Source organism: Catharus ustulatus, chromosome 9 (genome assembly GCF_009819885.2).
Source record: "Catharus ustulatus isolate bCatUst1 chromosome 9, bCatUst1.pri.v2, whole genome shotgun sequence".
In the NCBI taxonomy this organism is placed as follows: domain Eukaryota; kingdom Metazoa; phylum Chordata; class Aves; order Passeriformes; family Turdidae; genus Catharus; species Catharus ustulatus.
Window position 1 is genome coordinate 33158818 of NC_046229.1, and position 21767 is coordinate 33180584.

General features: G+C 42.2%; 1 protein-coding gene across 2 annotated transcripts in view; it reads right to left on the minus strand.

The window, feature by feature from the left end:
• Positions 1-21767, minus strand: part of RABGAP1L (RAB GTPase activating protein 1 like) — a 298612-nt gene that overhangs the window by 218789 nt on the left and 58056 nt on the right. For both annotated transcript variants that reach the window (XM_033067687.1, XM_033067688.1), the window contains exons 13-14: positions 14772-14865; positions 10352-10502 (exon numbers count right to left, since the gene is read on the minus strand). In XM_033067687.1, coding sequence (XP_032923578.1) covers positions 10352-10502; positions 14772-14865 — 245 coding nt within the window. The remainder of the gene's footprint in view (positions 1-10351; positions 10503-14771; positions 14866-21767) is intronic.

Genomic DNA, 21767 nt, shown 5'->3' on the forward strand with positions numbered 1-21767 from the left:
GGTTAGTTTACCGTAGCAGCTGCAAATTTGCTTGCTGATAGGATACATGACAATTTGTATGACCATACTCATCAAAGGGAAAAATTCCTTAATGGATACAGACTGTAAGGAAGATCTACAGGTTTCTAGTCTCTTTTGAAGTGATTACTGTAAAATCTACCTTAATACTAGCTCTGGCCCTTAGAAGAATATCCTACAGAACACACAAATAATAACCCTGTTATTTGGGGTTCTACCATGAAGAAGTCACACATACAGAAAGGTAGCAAAAAGTTCAGAATTCACTCCTATATCAAATTCCAGTTTGGAATTAAGTGATGTATTCCTCACTTCTGTATGCTTTAATATTCTATGTATGCAGCTTGAGCCTTGCTGGATTTGTTAGTATTCCAATTGTTCTGAAATGCTGTCCACAGCTATGGTAGACATCGATGTTTTAATGAAGTGTTGACCACCAGTATTGGTGTTAACAAAGGTACTCTAAGAGACTTCAAACGCCAGATGTTTGGGTTCTTAGTGTTCCTCTCTAAGCATTTAGAGTACTCTTAATTCTTATAGCATCAAACATTAATATACTGAAATCAGCAACTAATAGTCAGGAAAAGGTGGCTTGCTCTATTCAATAGAGGTATCTAAGATTTCTAAAGCTCCAGTTCTGGAGTGCATTCTGGAGCCTCCTGAATGCCAGTTATGCAACCTTTATTTGAAAGCAGAGGCCAGTTAGGAAGAAGTGGATTTGAGAGGAAAGAGGAATACCAAGAGCAAGTTGATTGCCTCAAACAAAATTATCCCTCAGCAATCCCAGCTCTTGCAGTGGACACAGACATAACCGTTTGCTTCAGGTAAGCAGCGTCCTGTACTAACAGAGAAGATCATACACACAGAATTCTATAAAGACAACACACCCTGCAGGGAACTTCTAAAATGATCCGATTTTACTCAGGGATGTAGAAAACCATGGTTTAGGACAGCTGCTCTTTCAGCATTAGCATCATTACTGCTACAGGAAAACTGAACACTGACTAACAAACCAATGCTCCAATTCAACTGGGATGGCTATTTATGTTTTATCTAGGAAGGACTATCAGGGATTTTCATTCATGCCAAGTACTAGCAGCTCTTACCACACTGCGAGGGAACAGCAAGGCAATGACACATCCCAATTCCATCCTACTTAAAAACCACTTATTATCTGCATCAATAGTCATATATCCTGAGCTTAGGACGCTATCTGGTGTAATATCAGTTCTTCCAGTAACCATCATTTAAACCTATTCAGGCCATAATAGTGATACACCCTTGGTTTTATCACTGTCTCAAATGATGGGCAACTCTGCTCCTCTGGTTTGCAGACAAAACAGAATACGGACTCCAAGAGGGTACATGCAAATCTCATTTCTACTCTACCCTTCAGATTAAATGTGTCAATTGATGTGACTTTTAGAGCAGAGGACATACACCACCTCAAGAGCCAGGAATTGTATTGTGAGTGTCATTTTAGTGTTCTCCTATGTGGTTACGTATGGAAAAGTAACTGCAGAAAAATTCTTAATGCAGCAGAATATTTTACAATTTTATGCAGGCCCTGAAAATAAAATACTACTGGTGATATTTTCCATCTCAAGTATCATACATAAACATTATAATTTAGATAACATAAAAATAAAAATTACTAACTGATGCTCCTCCTTTATTTCCTGAAGTGACGTGTCATTAAACTGATGAATTCCTTTGAAAATGAAGACTGAGCATAAAATTTTCCCTTTCGTGCACACAAAATTGAAAGACTTTCTCCAGATGAGTGCTAAATGAATCAACACTTGGCAAATTACGTTCACCTTAGGGACATTTTATTCCTGAGTTTGTAAGAGTAATATTAACATTTGCTGTAGAACTAGGTACCCTGGTACATTTATCATAAACTAAACCTTTTATCGGAAGTCTGAATTTAAATGAAGCTATTTAAAGAATTAAAATTGTATCAACTTCTACTCTTCAGAGACAATAATTTTTCCCTGATTCCTAGTAAGCACCTTCAGTTCATATATACTTTATTGTCCCACAGTGTTTGCAGCACCACGAATATAATTCCAAGCGGTAACTGTAAGCAACAACAGACCAGCTTACACCAAAAATGAAGTTTCCCCTCACTACAACCAGCATGAGCTGATTTGTCTCTACAAACCACATAAAAATATCAAGAATCTACTTGCCATTAAATGAATTATCTCAGTTTAAGAGAAGAGTTAAGTAACATTCATCCTATCCTTACCCTTTTAAAAAAGGTAGGGAAAAGTAAAACCTAAGAAATTGCCTATATATACTGAATTTAAAAGAAACAGGAAACTCAGAAAAAGTTATCAGTTCCTCCAAAATTATTTTGCCTAATACCCAAATGCCTCATTCAACAAGCAAAGCAACAGGTATTAGCTCTTTCTCTTTTTGGTTAACTGGATTAATCTTTAGGTAATAGGATCTTTTGTAATTGCTTAGCATACTGCTATGCCATCCTTGATAGCTATTTTCTTTAAAAGTCAAGGGAGACAACTCCTAATTAGTAAGGAGACAAAATAAAAATGCAAAGAAAAGCCCTATTCGTCACTACAGAGGCCTCAACTCCACCAATTTCCATCAGGACAAACAGATGCAGCATTCTGAACACAAATATTTCCTACAAAAATACCCTAATGTTTCAGTCCATTAGCCAGCCTGCTGTGGCAGCTGGTGAACAGTCATCTTTTTAATTAGATACCCTTACTGATTAATTAGTCTCAGAACACTGAGCAGTGGAACCCTGCTTGATGCCACTGGGACAAAAAAATATTCCTCTTTCCCTTCTTAGTGCTAACTTAACATCCTTTGGTATTGCTGCAAATAATAAGCTTGATTCATTTTCTGCTCATACTACACAGGTGTAAGGAATTCTCTCAATTCCCAGCTAAAATGTTTCACACAAATTGTATTTGCTTCATACAAATAAAATAAAATTAAAAACTAAATGAATAAAACTACACAAATGGCATCAAGGCATCAGTTTCAAAGTCAACTGCATTTATCTTCTTTGGATAGAAACAGTGACTCGTGATTGCAGTTTTTCTTTTACTAACTATGCAAGCAAACTGGCAATAAAAATTTAAAAACCAAGTAAATATCAAGTGTGAAACAAAGAAGCAAATACCTTTTCTTGTTTGAACAATTTGGTAAATTGAAAAATTTAAAAATAAATATATTTCTGCATTAGGTTTACATAAAAGTTGATCTTCATTCCTCGGAGCTTAGTTCAAAGACACATGCATCAAGAAACAGATAATCAGAGTTACAGTAGTTTCACGAATACAAGCCGCACGGATTATAAGCCGCACCCCCGGTGCCTCGACAATGTTGCTGTCTTTGTCAATAGATAAGCCGCACCCCGAATATTAGCCGCACTTTCGTTCGTCGCGAGAATCCATGCGCAGCTTTCACAAATTGGCCAATTAGTAACAGGATCGCGGCATAGCGGGCTTTACTGGCTCGGGGCGGGGCCAGGCAGGCTCGGCCCGCTCATGGTTGCCGACGGGGTCGGGTGGCCCAGCTCAGCGCCACAGCTCGGCGGGGCTGGCCGGGTGGTGCTGCCGCCGCCGCCGGGCTCGCTGGCCCCCCTCTCCCGTCAGCACCGCCCCGCTGCCGCGTTCACTCGCCCGGCTGGCGGGGCTGCCGCCGCCGCCGCCGGGCTCGCCGCTCGCCCCGCGCCGCGTTCGCCCCGCGCCGCGCCTCGCTCGCCCCGCGCCGCGCCCGCCCCGCGCCGCGTTCGCTCGCGCCGCGTTCGCCCCGCGCCGCTTTCGCTCGCGCCGCGTTCGCTCGCGCCGCTTTCGCTCGCTCCGCGCCTCGCTCGCCCCGCGCCGCGCTCGCCCTGCGCCGCGTTCGCTCGCCCCGCCGGCAGGGCTGCTGCCGCCGCTGCCAGGCTCGCCGGCCGCCCCCTCCCGTCTGCACCGCCGCCGCGTTTCCTCGCCCTGACCGGCACTGCAGGCCCCCGCACCGCCGGGCTCCCCCACGCTGCTGGCCCCGATTCTGCTGGGCTTCCCCCGCTGCCAGGCAGCCCCACCCGCCGGCCTTCCTGCTTCTGCCATGCTCCCCTGCACTGCTAGCCCCAGTTCTCCCAGGCTCCCCCGCCCTGCTGGCTCAGGCTCTGCCGCCCTCCCTGCCCCGCCCTGCTGGCTCAGGCTCTGCCGCCCGCCCCCCACACTGCTGGCCCCGCCTCTGCCAGGCTTTCCCACCTCAGCCGGGGCCGGCCGGGCTCCAGCTTGGCTTGGGGCTGCCGCGGGCTCTCACTTCCGTGTTGGCAGCTTTTAGAATTTTGTTAATGTATTAGCCGCCCCGGAATATTGGCCGCACTTCCGGGTTTCCACCAAAATTTTGGTCAAATTGGTGCGGCTTGTATTCGTGAAATTACTGTAATTCAATACATAGAAAATTGTGCACATGTTGAAACTTCAACAATAGTATTTGCGCTTTTCATCTATCCTATTTCTAGCTTTTAATTTTGGACAAGACACAATTCCAGAAACTCACAACCTTTAACTTTCAGGCTTTTTCTCTTTTTGCTTTAAAAAAAGAGGATTTATCTCATGCAAAGTGGAAATAATAATGCCAGTCCAAACTAAACAGATAAACTACATATATTAACTCTAAATTGATTAATTTCATCCAGCCCCAAATCCAATCCATTTGCTCCACCTTCTGTAGTAATGGAAAATACTTTCCTATCATTGCAATTGCTCACCATTGCATGAGAATTACACTGCTGGAGTAGTGATACCCTTAATAAGTGCCATTTTCAAATTATTAAATTACTGAGATCTGTTATTTTCATGACACGATAATATTTAATCCTCAAATCAATACCTCTCAGAGTTTGGACGAATTCTTAGGATTTTCACTCCTATGTGCAGTGACTTTAAATGTTATTAGTCCAGACACAAAACACCAAAAAATACAGCCAGCAGAAAAAGCTGGTTTTCAGCCAACTCTTCTGAAGCCTGACTCTTTAGTTATTATCTCTAACTGTTCTGGGCACATGCTCATATTGCCAAAGGAAATTATGACAATAAACAAATAATCTTATTTTTGGTCCTCTTACCAGTCCTTTGGAAGGACAGCCATTCAATCTTTCTTTAAGACCTTTGACTCAATGTCACTACGCAGTTCAAAACCAGGCATTCTCATTCCTACATAAACTTTCACTGCTTTGAGTAATATAATACTACCAACATCTGCTTTATCTGAGAAAAGGCTTCTTTTTCCAATCTTAATTTAAAAATAATAATAAAATATTTCAAAAAAGTTTTGCTTCCTTAAACCACAGCAGCAGCTGCATTTAAATTAAGTCTATATATGTGTTAGATGAACATACAGTTCATTTCTTAAGGGAATTCCTATTGTAAACTGGAAGTCTTTTATGAATAAATCATACAGTTTAGAATCAGAAATGCTACCTTTAAACAGTTCACCGTAAAGTTTTCAAACTACAGAATGTGCGTGAGTGCCTCCTGTTTCTGTACTCATTTTACTTACGCAACTACATGTAGCCCTGACAGCAGTCTCACCCTACAAATTCAGCAATGAGAATTCACACAAGAATGAAACCGCTTAAAACAGAGAAGCAAAATTCTGATAATAAGCAGTGTATGACACAATAAATAAAACATCTGTCCTCATGCAGATGCAGTAAGTATTTTAGGCTAAGTTGCCACATCATTGCCATCAAGTGAGAGCAAATCATTTACACACTGACAATGCCTGAAACCTGTTCTGACATAGCCACAGCAGGGCAAGGGGAGCATGATTCTTACAGGAGACCATCACCAGTCACTTCAGTCGCAAATAGGCTACACTGTGGCTTGGCACTCATCAGTTTATCAGAGCTCTGAATACACTTCATCATGGAAAAATTCATTTGAGTCTCTGGAGAGGAACCAGTGAAGATGAAATAATGCCAAGCAGGTAGGTAAAAACATTCTGTCAATGAATTGACCTCAGCTTGTGCACATTTTTCTACTTATATTCTTTTAACAAACAGATCAGACATGCTTTTTCAAAAGCTCTTTAAGTACCAGTACTACCCCTTCATTATCATAAGTAGATTTTTCTCACTCTGATTTTATTTTCTTTGCAATAATTACAAAAATAAAAATACGCATTTATCCCTATTGGTGTATATTTGACTTCCCCCTTCCTGTCAGGTGCCACATGCAGCACTGTGAAGAGCCCATGGCACACACACAAGCAAGGGAAGTAAGGCAGATTTTGATTGCCATACAGAACACATCTACAGTAATTTCACGACTATAAGGCGCACCCTTTTGACTAAAATTTTGGTTGAACCCAGAAGTGCACTTTACAGTCCGGTGCGCCTTATATGATCTACAAAGTTGCAAAATTTGCCAACCCAGACGTGCGAGCTGTAAGCTGAGTCGGGAACTTCAGGAACCGCAGCCGCTGGGCGGGGGGACACTGGGACGTGGCGCAGCTGCCGGTTGGGGGGATGCGGCGCAGCCGCTGGCCGGGGAGAAGCGGTGCGGCCGCCAGCTGGGGAGAAGCGGGGGGAAGCGGCACAGCCGCCGGCCGCGGGAAAGCGGCGAGAAGCGGCGAGAAGCAGCACCAGCGCAGGAAAGCAGCGAGAAGTGCCGCCGTCGCCAGCCGGGGGGAAGTTGGGACACAGTGCGGCCGCGTGGTGGGAGTCGTGAGCCATGCCAGCCGGCGCGGGGTGGGCGGGAGTGCCGGGGCCCGCTGCACGGGGAGGGCGCCTGGGGCTGCGTTTAAAGGTTACACCGATCTTTGAAAAATGTTTGCAAATTGAGTACCTGCCAGTAATTTGTTACTTTGTTGCATGCTGCATGGCTCCTCGCTTCAAAAAAAAAAGTGCGCCTTATAGTCCAGTGCGCCTTATCTCATCTACAAAGTTGTGAAATTTGCTGACTCCTGGGGGGGGTGCACCTTATAGTCCAGTGCGCCTTATGGTCGTGAAATTACTGCACATATATGTCAGAAACTAAGCAGCTGCTAAATCACAACTCCTACTCACTAAAATTGTATGCAAGGCCTACTACTGTGGTCCAATCAAAATTCCTGAGCAACTCATGGTAATCATCAAGCTGGAACTCAGCAGAAGAGCTAAGAGAGTGCAAGGCAGAGCTTGTCAGTACTTGTGAGAGCAGAAGCATTTCTTTCTTCCTTCCCTCTTGAACTCCAAACTCACCTAGAGATGGGAAATGAACACTCTGATCTAGGGAAAAGGGAACACAGCTCACCAGATCATTCTTGACTGACTGCTGATCTCCAGTGCACAGGACTAGAGGACATGGAAGCCTTTTGGAGAAAATAAGTGCAGCACTGACTTTTCTAAATAAGACATTTTATTTTGCTTTCAATGCTGAATTGAGACTCTAAAACAAGCCCCAAATTACACTCTCCTACATTACACACTGAACCAAGCACTCCTGTAGCTGAGAAAAACTGCAGCAGGTTCCAGAGCTCTGCATACAGATGGTTATATACAGTATAAATGCACACTCAGATTTCTTAGGTGACAGGACTTAAAGCTGGTCACTCTAACATAGCACTGCTGCACAAGACTGGAACAGAACAACAAATGTGTCTATATCATGGTCTCTAAATTAAATTTAAATGCTGAGAGTCTGCTGTCATTCAGAGTATCACAAGGCACATATTTTTCGCCTGCCAACAACACAAGTCTCACTTGTGAGCACAGTTTCACCAGAAGTTAACCAGTAACATGGTAGTAAAGTCAGAGTATTTAGCAGATTTCTTTCTATCCCCAGAAGAGGTAACCATAAATAAGGTTTTCAGTACTAATATTTTCAGGTATTGAGTTAATCTTTCAAGCTGCGACATTATCATGGTAGAGATTTTTCTAGTGGTCACCAGGACCCTTTTTCTCACTGAGGTGCTGTGATTTCCAATTTAACCCAGGATGAACAGGGAGAGCAGGCTCAGAGGAAGGATCTGTTATTATGGGTAGTTTGGGACAGAACCTCAGGGACTGCTCCAGGAACTGGACAGCAGTGGGGAGCTGTTTGAGGGAGAGGGAGGTTCTGGGGGCTTGTGGGATGTCAGTAGGCAATGGTTCAAGTTCAGAGATGTTTGTATCACCTCCTACTTCTGGTATTGAGCCTACTTCATTCTCAGGACTGCAAGTTCAGAGCATCTCCAGCTTTCCCCATCTAGGAATGGGTCAGGACCACATATGTTCAAGGAATATACTGCTGAAGTGGTCAATGCATCCACAAATATGCCCAGCTTCCAGAAGAGAAATATCAAGCAGAATGACCAAAATACAAGGAGACAACGAATTTGTGTCAACATATACTAAACTGAAAGAATCAAGATGAAAATGATGGGTTTGATGGGAAGAATAAATAATTACAGAAAAAATAAAATTCATGTTGTTGATATGTTAGGATGGTAGCATACAAATAATGCAGAGAAGTAATGCTTTCTCACACAGGAGAAGTAAGCAAACAGCCATTAATACCCAAACAGCCCTGAAGCTTAACATTATTAAGTTATTATTGACACACATAAGGTAACACTACAGTCAAGCTTTTACTAGTATATATTACTAAAATACATATTCTCCTACTCTCTCTGCTTAATTCACATTACTGACGCACCAAAATGAAACTGAAAAGTTCTGTTCACAGACATAAATATCAGAAAAAAATTATTATTTTTTTTTAATCAGCTGACTTTTTTTCAGGAGCATCCCATATTAACTCTTCCCAAAGATGTGCCCTAGCTTTGGTATGGCACAGGTTCTCTCCTGTTCATTTCTTTCATGAGTCTTTTAGTGCCAAATTGCATGATCGCCAGTAGTTTAGACAGATAGGTTAGAGAAGAAGTTTTGTCATTTCAGAAGGAAAATTATTCACTTTAGGAAAAAAACCCCTCAGTTTGTATAAATGCTTCAGTTCAGCAGAGGATTTAAATTTTTCACCAGTAACACTGTAATATTTTGTATAAAATACTGTATGAAATATCATCTTCCAAAATACACATCACTGCAATACTTCTGTAGTGAAAAGGCCAATTTTAACAAGGTATTTTTAAGGCACAAGGCCCCAATATCAAGATAAACCTTGCATTTTAGAAGTTTTCCACTCCCTCCTCCACCACGAAACAAACGTCTTTCCCACTTTTGGAAAGCGGCAACAAATAGCGGAAGTGGCTTTAATGCAACATAGCTGACAGATGCCCTGTGAACAGTTTCTAAGGAAAATAAAACACAGCTACAACATCAAAATGAAAAACCTACACTATCAAAATATTCTTCCAACTTGGTAAAGAAAAAAGAAGTCACCAGGACAGTTCTCACTCTAGGGATGCTTCTAAACTTCACAAACATAATTAATTATGTCAAATTAAAAGGAAAAGTTAGCAAAACAACATGACAACAATATGAAAGGAAATTTTGAGTAACAACATCTACCCCAGAATTTCTCTGTGGACAGGTAATTCATAAGCTAGGTAACAAATTCAGCACTTGCTCTGAGCAGCATAGAAAATTATTTCTATCCATTTTTGCCATTAAAAGCATATTTGAGACTGCTGCTCTTCTCAGAGCTGGAACAGCCCTGCTACAGCCGAGCTCCAGAACCCCAAACGCAGAGATCACATCTGACACTGCACAGAGCCTATGCTACACAACACAGAGCTCCCCCCTCCTGCCATCACAGATCTAAGATCAAACAGCTCCACAGACTTCCCAGAATGCTTAGTGACTGCACTAATGTACACAGGATGGAAATGGATTCCCAAAATTATTCTCTTCTCAGCTCACCCATACAGCAAGGAGAGTGGTTTCCTACTAGGACAAAATATGTTTAACATGATTTTTATAAAATAAACAACAGAAAGAAGAAATACTCAATTTTGAGCCATTTTGTTTGGGTTTGAGTTTTCTTAAGAATTAAAACTCCTAAAATTAAGATATACATAAAACAAACTTTAGAAAAAACAAAGTGATGCATGTGAGTTTATAAAAAAAACCACAAGCAAACACCTGAACAAGTTAATGTTACTATCATCACAGCAAGAGAATAGAAAGCTAAATGTCAAGCATTACTGCAGATACAGGTCAGCAATTTCTATTGCTAATGCCATGCAGCAGGTACCCATGGCAGGAGATAAAGTCACATAATCATAATTTCAGTTGCTAAAAACAAGTCAAACTGTTTCATTCTTCTGCTGGCCTGCCACTGATTAAAACTTCTGCACAGCAGAATTAATCTTAACCAAAGGAAAGAAAAGTGAATAAACAAAGGAAGGAAAGAACAAATAATAGGTCCCTTACCATTGTGATGAGTAATCTGTATTTATCCAGCATTGCCTGGTTGTCATGGCATCCTGCCAGCAACTGCCAGATCTCTGCCCTCAGTGCCTCTGGAACACCCCTCTTTACCAGAGTGGACAATCCATTTGGTCTCACAACAAGGTTATTGTGCCTGAAACAAAGATGATCATTTTCTTGTTATACTTCAACTACAGGAGTCAAAATACAGATTAAAAAGATTAAAAATCATTAAAGCTATTCACTACAATTGGTAACACAATTGGCAACACAAACTTTTCTTCCACTAGTTACAGTAGTTAGTGTTTGTCAGATGGAAAGCAAAAACTCTGCAAGGATTTACACTAAGAACCAGTGGCAAAATGTAGTGATATCCAAACTTTCCAGGTGTGGAGACATTAATTAATGATAAGCAGTTGCAGAAAATTGAACTAAGTTGGTTGATGAAGAACAATTTGAATTAAAATATGCCATCTGTGCAGACAATTAAATTTAAATATTTGTTCAACATATATTTCTTAGCTTAGGTTAAGAAAAATAAATTTTAAATAACCTAAGCTGTACAGAAAAACAAAATCAAGAAAACAAATAGAAGACAATTTTAAGAGTTCTACTATGAAGACTGAAGTTCTAGTTCCATCCTTCATGCCAAGAGTATGTTCCAAGTCCCACAAAACAGGAACACTTGCACATACATTTGAACAACCCCACTATTTCAAATAAATCTGCCTGTTGGTCTGAGCTGGTGCTTTACTATCCAAGTGCTTTGACCACCATTGTGTTACCCAGCTCTCCTGATAGCAGAGTAGTGAGAGTGGCTGTTTAGCCAAAGGCCAGCAAGCCATGATTAATTAAATGACCTGCAATTTGACCCTGGATTTGCAGTGAGTGTTTAGAGTACTCATTCTATGAAACAGGTCATGACATGAACAGATTACCAGTGCTCTTTAAATGTAAAAGATACTCTAACGTATTTCTTTTTCCAATGCTTTGGGGATGATAGCCTCATTTTTCCAAATTACTTCAGAACTAAAAAGACCGTGATTACATAATACCCTTATTCTTTTAAAAAACAATAGTTATTTTTATTTTTAAATATGCAGTGAAATACAAGTAATTTCATCTTTATCATTATCACTCAGATACCCAAATAACAACTAGTTCCTTCTATCTTTTTTAGTCCACTTTGCAGTCAGTCACATAACCCTAATGGTCTTGCAATGGAAAAGAGCTAGAAAGGAAACCAATATTCACAGAAACATTAAAAGCACTAAACACTTGACTTAAAGGACTTGCACAGATTCAGAGGAGGCCAGAGAGATGCTCCAAGGGCTGGAACCTCTCTGCTATAGACACAGGTTAGAACAGCTGGAGGTGTTCAGCCTGGAGAAGAAAAGTGCTACAGGGAGACATTACTATGGACTTTCAGTACCTTAAATGAGCTTATAAAAAGCAGGGAGAGAACTTTTATAGGGGCAGATAGTGACAGGATAAGGAGGACTGGTTTTAAACTGACAGATAGGCCAGGTTACATGGGTATTGGGGAGAAATTCTTCTCTGTGAGGGGGAGGAGGCTCTGGCAAAGGGCGCCCAGAGAAGTTGTGGCTGCCTCATGCCTGGAAGTGTCCAAGGTCAGGTTGGGGACAGCTTGGAGCAACCTGGAATAGCAGAAGGTGTCCCTGCCCATGGCATGCGGTTGGAATGAGATAAGCTCTAAGGTCCTTCCCAACCCAAACTATTTGTGATTCTATGACCAGATACTCTAAGCAGTTACAGAATTATGACATGCATGTTGAAGACTAAATATACAGTAAATACTTCAGAAAGTTGAAGTTCTTAATAAGCAAAAGTTTGGTTATTACATGGATCTGGTCATATGTGTTATATGAGGACAGGGCAAGCTGATCAAATGAACAGCTAAAAAGGGACATTCCCATAGAAACATAACAGGTAAGTTTTCAGCAACACTAAGGAAACAATACAAATAAGGCAACAACTAACACACATGCTTCAGAACTATCCTGAACATAATCCCAACTGAGAATTAAACAACCAGATTTTACTGAGTCTGTCCTAGATTTGCATTTTATGGCAGAGGTAATACTTTAGCAATATGAGTCCATGCTGGACAGCATTACTAATTTCCGTAGCCAACGTTCCAAGTACTGGATGGCTCTTTGGGAAAAAGCTTGCGCATTCATAATCCTTGCTCAGAACAACAGAAGTGAACATAAAATAAAAGTTTGTCTTATTCTAACTTCATCCTTCATCATGTGTGGGGGTGGGGGAGAGTCACCATTCATGGATGCCGGCATCTTTAACTTGCTACAAAATGTTGCAATTCTCCTCCGCAAACTCATAAATCTAGTTTTAAAAAATCAGAGAGCAAGGACATAGAGCAGCAATGCACAGACTACACTCCAACTTGACAAAAATATATTTCTGATCAAAGACTGTTATTGATCATTGCTACTAGTTTTTTTTAACAAATAGTTGATCAGTCAGCTAAAGCAGCTTAGCTGGCAAGAACTTTAATGCTGAGGAGGTAGTAAATAGTAAAATAAATAGCTATACCATTATTTTTCAATTGTTTGTTCAACTGTTTGTCTTTTTGGTAAATTATATTATTCTTATTTGTCTATGCTTGAAGGAGAGTCCTGGAGCAGTGTTTCTGCTAAGTCCAATAGGTTACAGTGACATTTCAATAAAATGGCAAAAAAACAATTAAAATGCAAAAAATTTTTTATCTAAGAGAAAAATCAGCACACCAGTTACCCAAGTGGAAATACTTATTTTTATTTACTTTTTCTACAAGTACACAGATCTTCTACTAACATATGGTGCAGTTTTTCAAAACACTAGAAGATTTTATTTTGATTTATTTTTTTAGTTTCTAAATCCTTACCATTTCTTACCTGTTATTCTAAGTTTTGTTCTTAAAATGTAACATAACACTGTTCAAGAACTCAAGTAGTTTACAGATTTGAATTTCACTCCAGAGGTAATATTACTTGAGATACTCCTGAAGAAATGTTTGGTAATCTCCAAATAGGCTGGTATCTCCCATTTCTCACCCCATTTTAAAATAATTTTAAGTTGCTTTAACTACTAAACAATTCTCTTGATTTATGTTCAAGTTATGTTAGGATTCCAAAATAGTTTATTCCAAAAGCCTTAGACGTTTTGTCTGGTTGATTAGTATACTTGAGTAACCAGAAAAAATAGTTGGATACATAAAACTTAAGACCATGAGCTGTGGATGTCTTTTTACTTCAGCATGCTCATCCACAGAGTCCAGGTATTTGTCAAGGACACAGGTTAAAAATAGAAGAATCAACTGACAAACATATTTAAAAAAAAAAAAAGTTAAATTGAAAAGTAGCACCTTCCAATCTTGGATCTTGGATAAAGGTCAGAAATATGGGTGACAGAATAGCAAAAAAACAACCAGAAAGAGAGGGTTCCAGGGGGAAGGTTCAGCTAAGCTCAGGAAAATCTTGTGATGCCTCTTCCAGAAACCTTTGTATGAGATCACCACACAGATGAGGTCATCAGTAAGAGGCTGTTTCTCCAAAGCTACAGAGTAGCCAAGTAAAGGGAGGAATTGCCCAAATAAATCCTTAAAATGTTGCTCCTCTCTCTTTTTGGAGTTAGGAAAAGGAAACAGCCAATTCTAGATTAAGGGCCTCTGACTATTTTTGTCACCAGCAGCAGGAACTATTACTTACACAGGGAAAACCAAATAAGTGGTTCTGGCACTTGCTCAGGTCTCTCCAAGGCAGCAAACAGACAGACTTTTTCCTCTCTTGGCACAGTATGCACTTTTACCGAAGCAGTTAATTAAACAACCAAAATAACACTGTTGAGAACATAGTCTGGGCTTACAAACAGTCTTTGTTTTATTCACCAAAAAACACATTCCAGTGAAGATTCACAGTCTTTCTAGATTCAAGTACTTCCATATAGCACATTAACAAAAATAGAAAAATAAAAATGCTTCTAAACAAATTAAATGTATACCAGCTGGCACGCATGGCTTAGATGGGACACATGAGAGTTGCTGGGTCTGTCCTATACTGGCACTGAGTCTCCTGAGGATTTAACAGTCAGCCCCAAATGACCAGAAAGTTCTGCCTGTGAAGACTCATACCTGCTATGTGAGCACATACAAAAACACTCTCAAACACCAAACAAAACCAGATTTCTGCACACGCTACAGAAAAGATTTTTCAAAAAAGCTCCCAGTTATCCATACCAGTCCCTTTTAAATTAAGTTTAAAAACTACACTCCAATGTGTCTTGCATTTTAGTTTTTAAACTGCGTAAGCTGAAGAATTTCAAAGCTCCTGCTCGGGAGCATATGGTGTCATAAACCAAATAAAAGGTTAATATCTAAAATCTAAAGTAAGAAATTAAGTATTACCATCTCCCCAGTAACTCTCCCCAGGAATACAAAATCTTCTCAGGACAATCCTTTGACACATCACCAGTGCCACTGGAGAGTTCATTATCACTCTCTGTAAAAATAAAGAAAAAACAAGAAAACAAAAGCATGCACAGGTTTACCCAAGAGCACAAACACTAAAGATGCATACATACAGGTGTCAGACAATTTTTTCTCATATATTAGTTTCAAAAGCATAAATCATAAAGAATGTTCAGCAGACTTTACCAAACAAGTGTATTAATAAAGTTATCATAAAGTTTAAAAGAACAGGACTAGGGAATAATTTACAGCAGTGTTACTAGAGACAGGACTGGAACCTAGAAAAGCATTATGTAAGGAAAATTTCAAGGCTGTTAACTCTCCATTTAAGGAACTTTCACAGCATTATCTAAAAGTCACATCCACTGTAGACTTCACGTAAGGAGAAGTCCCTGTTAAAGCATAGTAGATAATGCTACTTCGTTACACCATGTCCCTTTGGCTGTCCTGTGGTACTCTGAACTCAGTAAGCTTTCTCTGAGCCACAGAACCTTTTTTTTACTGAAGTAGGTTCACGGATGAGCAGAAAAAAACCAAGACTGTGACATTAAAGGTCGTTGTGCATAGAACAGAGAGGACTGCTTCAAATGAAAGCTCATAACTATTAAGAATTAAACAGTTATATGAGTAACACCCAAGCCCAGAAGGAATCATGTAGGCCTGGAATAGCATGCTTAAAAAAACATCCAATCCAAGTGTTCATCAGGATTCCAAGTGTCTCACGGGCCTGTGAAGCTGCCCACAGTAAGCTGATAGTCTAACTCCATATGGCAAGTCCTTACGCAAATATGGTCTTGAAGTTATTTGGACTTTTTCCAGTTTTATCTGAATAAAATACTGATAAGAATTAAACAAGTGCAACTTCAACAACACCACATGCTGACAGGCTCCAGTTTTCAGTATCTTTAGTAGGAAACACAAGCCAAAAAGAGACACAGCAACAGCCCTCTTATTACCATTACAGAATCTCAGAATGGTTTGCATTGGAAGGGTCTTTAAAGCTCATCCAGTTCCAAAACCTCTGCCTTGGGCAGGGACACCTCCCACCAGCCCAGCTTGCTCCAAACCCTGTCCAGTCTGGCCTAGAACATTTCCAGAGATGGGGTAGCCACAGCTTCTCTGGGCAACCAGTTATCTTCAGAGGTTGCTGAAGCCATGGACAGTTTGATGTTAGAGTGCTCCAAGGTTGCTTTTGCCCATGCACGATCTGAACTGTCTACAGAACCAAAGCTACACCCGCCCCCCAAATCCCTTCAGTACTTTCTTCCACACAGCTCTGTCACATCCTGCTGCTGATCTAGTATCCTGAATTCCCTCAGGCACATTAAACACTTCAACTTTATGTCCACAACAAAGTTCAGGTAGAAGAAGATCTTCAGTACTTGTGCAATTACCCTGTTAACTCTTCATCCTTATCATTCTGACTTCAATTACAGATTTCTAATTTATATTCTTAGCAGTTGTCAAATACAAGTCCTTAGTAAAGTATCATCAGTGCTTGAATTTGACAGTGAGCTGTGAGGACAAAGACAGCATAAACTGTGTTTCACAGACAATTAACAGCAAAAACACTGCCCTGAGAGAAGCAGATATCAGAAATACCTGTGTTTCAAAATGAACACTACCTTGGTGAAAGGCTTCAGCTTGGAACCTGTTTGCACAACTTTACAGTTACCAAATATCAGCCTAACCTCCATTTAAATACTTCCCCATTACAATTTAAAATAGTCCAAACAAAATAACTACCCATGCACATCACAGGGGACAAAAAACTTGATTTTAAGGTTTCCCAATCTTTTGCATGCATTCACTAGACCTAAAGATGGAAATAAGATCTAAAACCCCCAAGTTTATGATTATAACTAGAATTTTATATCACAACAGGTTTCCCTGTAACTAACAGGGAAAAAGGGAACTAAATGCATTACATTTGTGTAACTCTCTCTCCTGATTTGCACAATCGTGTCAGAGACACCAACAATAAATACAGTCCCTTCTACTTCCTTCCCATGGAAAGAAGAAAAAAATTTGAGGAAACCTCTGAGATGAGCCCATTTGTCATTCAGAGACACAAGGTACATGTTAATGATACTGGTATGTATTAAGAATCTCAAGAAATCCAGCTGACATCAGGAATTTATCACAAACCTCAATTTCAGAAAGGTTTTATGCATTCAAAGTAAAGGAAGAAAATTTGGCACCAAATGCTTAAAGGAAGAGATCAGAATTTCTCTGGAGAGAGACTGAAGAACTACAGCACATCTCTACAAGAGTTTGTGCTGAAAATACACACAAACAAACCCTGCAGCCTGGAATGAAATCTGATAAAGATGACTAAATTCCCTCGACAGACTAAAATGCTGCAAAATGTACCTACACTGAATCCTTTGAGCAACAAAGTACAGTAGCTTTTACCGGATCCAAACCTGAGCCTGCCAAGGAATAGCGACATCAGCCTAAAGAAACAACCCCTTGATTTCTCACTGTGCTGGTATTCTGGGCAAAATTCTTCGAAGTTCTAAAGGAGACCAGTGTTACACAGCACACACACTCCAGTGCTTAAGCCAGGAAATTCTTTCATCTGTAAGGTTTGGCAGTGTTTGAAATGTATTACTCAGTTATATGTCAGAAAATCTCAGGCCTTAATTAGAAATGACATATGCTTCCCTTCAAAAGATGCTAATGTCAAACTTCAAAACAGAACAGGACAAAGGGAAGAGAATAAACAGCCTTAAAAATCCTACTTTGTTTCCATTCTAAAGAGTATTTACAAATTCTAACCTGTTAAAAGCATTAAGGTATAAGCTAAGAAAAAAAAGATGCCATGGGAGGGATAATTAACTGTATATGTTTTTCTCTGAGTATTTCTACACAATTTTTTCCACATTCTGTAACATCTATAAGCCAGCAGAATTTGGCAAGGCATGATTTAATCCACCACTATTTTGCTGGGATTTTTCCTGACCTCTTAGAGCCATCAACTGGACAATAAAACTTAAACTTTATCAGAGTAGGTGGACAATGGAAGATAACTCAAGGAAGCAATTCCTGGGGTTGTGAATGTGTGTACACACAAATAGGCTTTAAGACCACCACCAGGGAACAGTAAGTTTCAAAGGTTTCCTGTTTTGTTTTGAATTGCAACATGATTGACAAAACTCACAAAAAGGTCATGGCTCAGGAATCAATTCCCTGAATTTAGAGCTTTTTTAAAGCAAAACTGATCACACTCCCACAGCAAACATTGGGAGTATGGTATCAACATGGAATAACACTTTGGGCTGGAAGAGACCTCTGGAGATCAGCTACTCTGATCCAAGCTCTAGTTAGATCAGGTCACTCCAGGACCTGAGTGAGAGGTGTGCTGAGTTCGGCTGAGAGCACTAAAAGGGTTGGGGATGCACAGAAAGCTGTGAAAGGGATGGGACACAGCTGCAACTGATGACCCCAGTTGACCAAAGGGATATTCCATACCATAAGGCATCATGCTCAGCATGTAGAGTAGGAAGAAAAGGGAGGAAGGAACATCATCGTGACGCCATTCATCTTCCCAAGTAACTGTTACACATGATGGAGCCCTGTTTCCTAGGGGATGATTGAGCACCAGTATGCCCATCAGAAGTGGTGAAAGAATTCTCTGTATTGCTTTGCTTGAGCACATGGCTTTTGTTTTCCCTACTGAACTGCCTTCATCTCAACCCACGAGTTTTCTCACTTTTACTCCTCTGACTCTCCTCCACGTCACCAGTGAAGAGTGCACAAGCAGCTGTGTGGGGCTGAGTTGCCAGCCAGGGCTAAAACACAATATGAGGTTAGTCTTGAACACCTTCAAGAAAGGAGACTGTAAAATCTGTCTGGACAACCAGTTCCACTTCTTGACCACAGTGATGGTCTAAAAACAAACCAGTCAACAACCTGTTGAAGACTGAAATATTATAATTAATGGCTTAAACATCTTCATGAAAGACTTCTGCCTATTATAGGAAAACTGTATGAAAAGAGAAACTTAAGACTACCACACTTTGAATGGGACCCTGCACTGCACATTGATGGAGATAAGACAAAGTGACTCAGGTCTGGGCTAGTGAAGAATTCGTTCACAGAGGGATCAAGCCTAGGACCTTGGGGGTGGAGACCACAGCCTCAGGGCTATCAGCTGCCAGACTCAAACAGACCCTACATACCAAAGGGTGGAGGGGAGGAGAGGTTTTGAATGTGTAGTGAAAAAGCTTCTGGTCTGAAGCAGTGAGCACTCATCTTCTGCTGTGCAGAGGAGTTCACCTGTAGGGCCCTTCACCCCAGGAAGGGGTGACCTCGCATCCAGACAAGGGAAAGCAGAGGGGTGTCATGGCACTCAAAGGCATCCCCAAGAGGTCCCCTTGGGGCCTGAGCACCAGAGATGATGCAACAGATCTGCAGTGTTGCAAGGGACAGTGTCAAACTTGCCCTTCCCAGGGGAGGCACGTGGATGTTCCCACTTGACCCAAAGGTGTATTAATCCATTGGATTCTATACTTTCTGGCACAGGACAGTGGGAGACACTCACTACCAGGAAGAGCAGATGGAGGGGAACCATAAGACATCACTGGGACCCTCAGAAGGGTGACATGTTCCTATGTAAAACCTGTCACTCTCTCCCTGTCTCCCCCCACACACCCCTCTTTTTCATTCTCTTTCTTTCCTTTCTTTATTTTTCTTTGCCTCTTTTACTGTTAAATAAAATAACCAAGTTTTTTTGCACCAACATCTAATCTCATTTGGTTTTAATCAAGTTTTGGGGTACAGTAATTTCACGAATACAAGCCGCACCAATTTGACTAAGATTTTGCTCCTAAACCAGAAATGCGGCTAATAATCAGGAGCGGATAATACAACCTCAGAAGTGCCTGCCAGAGTGCTGAGCCGAGCAGCTGCAAAGTCGGCATTTTGCGATTGTTACAAATCGCTACTCTGTTGCACCACGGGTGGAGCCTGGCTCCCTGTAGGCAGCACGGGGGGCGGGGAGAGAGGCGGGAGAGCTCTCTTTCCTCCTCTGCCACAGCCCAGGGGAGAGACGGGGGGGGGCCCGGCGCCGCCATTGCTGCAGCCTGGGGAGGAGAGGGGGGACCTGGGCCGCCCCTACCGCGGCCCGGGGAGGGGGGGGGAAGCCGGCGCCGCCATTGCTGCGGCCCGGGGAGGGGGGGGGAAGCCCGCGCCGCCATTGCTGCGGCCCGGGGAGGGGGGGGAAGCGCGCGCCGCCATTGCTGTGGCCCGGGGAGCCGACGGGAGCCCCGCGCAGCCATTGCCGCGGCTCAGGGAGCCGACGGGGTGCTTTGTCCCCGCCCGCCGCCGCCGTGGCAGGAGCGGGGAAACTCCGTCCCTGCCCGCCGCCGGCGCCACGGGCGCGGGAAAGCTCCGTCCCCACCCGCTGCCGCTGCCGTAGGAGCAGCGGCGACCCGGGGTGACCAAGCCCAGTGGCAGCGGCGGCGGGCCCCGAGCGGCAGCGCCGGGCTGGGCCATCTGGCCCTGTCAGCGGCCCCTAGCGGGCCAAGCCTGCACAGCCTTAGCTCAGCCAGTAAACCCCGCCCTTCCGCGGTTCTGTTACTAATTGCACACAGGTCCTCGCTGCGAACGACAGAGCGGCTTATATTCGGGTGCGGCTTATCTATGGACAAAAACCGAAATGTTTGCCAACACCCAGAGATGCGGCTTATACTCAGTGCGGCTTGTATTCGTGAATTTACTGTATATTTCGAACCTTTCTGGGTTCAATCAATTTAATTCACAGAGACTTAGTTTTCCTTGCTCTTCCCTGTTAATTGAGATCGTAACACCAACCCACTAAAAACATCCTTGTAGCTAACCAGAATTTCAGGGGTTCCAACTTGTGTCTGGTGCCTGCTGCCTCTCAGCCTGTTAAAAGGCACCTCTGAGAAGAGTCTGGCTCCATCTTTACTAACTCCTCTGAGATAGCAGATGTAGACAGCAAGACATTTTCCTCTCCAGCCTAAACCAAACCCAGTTCCCTTAAACTCCTCACTATACACCATGTTCTCCTGCCATCTGGCCAGCTTGGCCTCTGGATATGCTCCAGAGTGTCTGTGTGAGTCCTGCACTGGGGAGCCCAAACCTGGCTGCAACTGCAAACACTGTCTCACAGGTGCTGAGCAGGGATCCTTCCCTGGACCTGCTGCCTGAACTCTTGCAAACAGCCCGTGCTGTGCTCGGCTGCCTTTGCTATGAGGATGTACTGGTGATTTGTTTTCAAAATTTTATCTGCTGGCATCTCCAAATACTTTTCTAAAAAAGCCACTTTTTATCTAGTTTGTGTTCAGCCTGTCTTGTCACAGGAGGTTGTTCTGTCTTTGATAGAGGACCCAGCATTTGCCTTCATTGAACTTCACAAGGTATTGCTAGTGCCTTTCTCCAGCCTCTCCAGGTCCCTCTGAATAGAAGCCCTGCCCTCCAGAGCACTGAGAACTCCCCTCAATTCGCTGTTGCCCCCACACCTTCTGGAGGTACACTTGGTCTTGTCACACAGGTGATTAATAAAGACATTTAACAGCACCAATCTCTGAAAAACACCACTACTTGTTGGTTGCCAGCCAGACTTTGCACCACTGATTGATTTTTTTAACCCAGCAGTCCAACCAACCTCCTAACCACATCATTTTTGCCTTGTCCAGTCCCTCTCTCGTTGATTTCATGATAAGGACACTACAGGATACAGTGTTGGAGTCCCTGCTAAAACCACAGTATAGAGCACCCACTGCCTGTCCCTTGCTAACAGCACAGTCACCTTGCCAAAGAAACTGATGATGTTTGTCAAGAGGATTTATCCCTCATAAATCTATGCTGGGGGTTCCCAGTGATGCCACTGGACATTTACATATTTAGAAACTACTTTCAGGAGTATTTACTCCATAACCAGTCCCACAGATTAGGGTACATTGA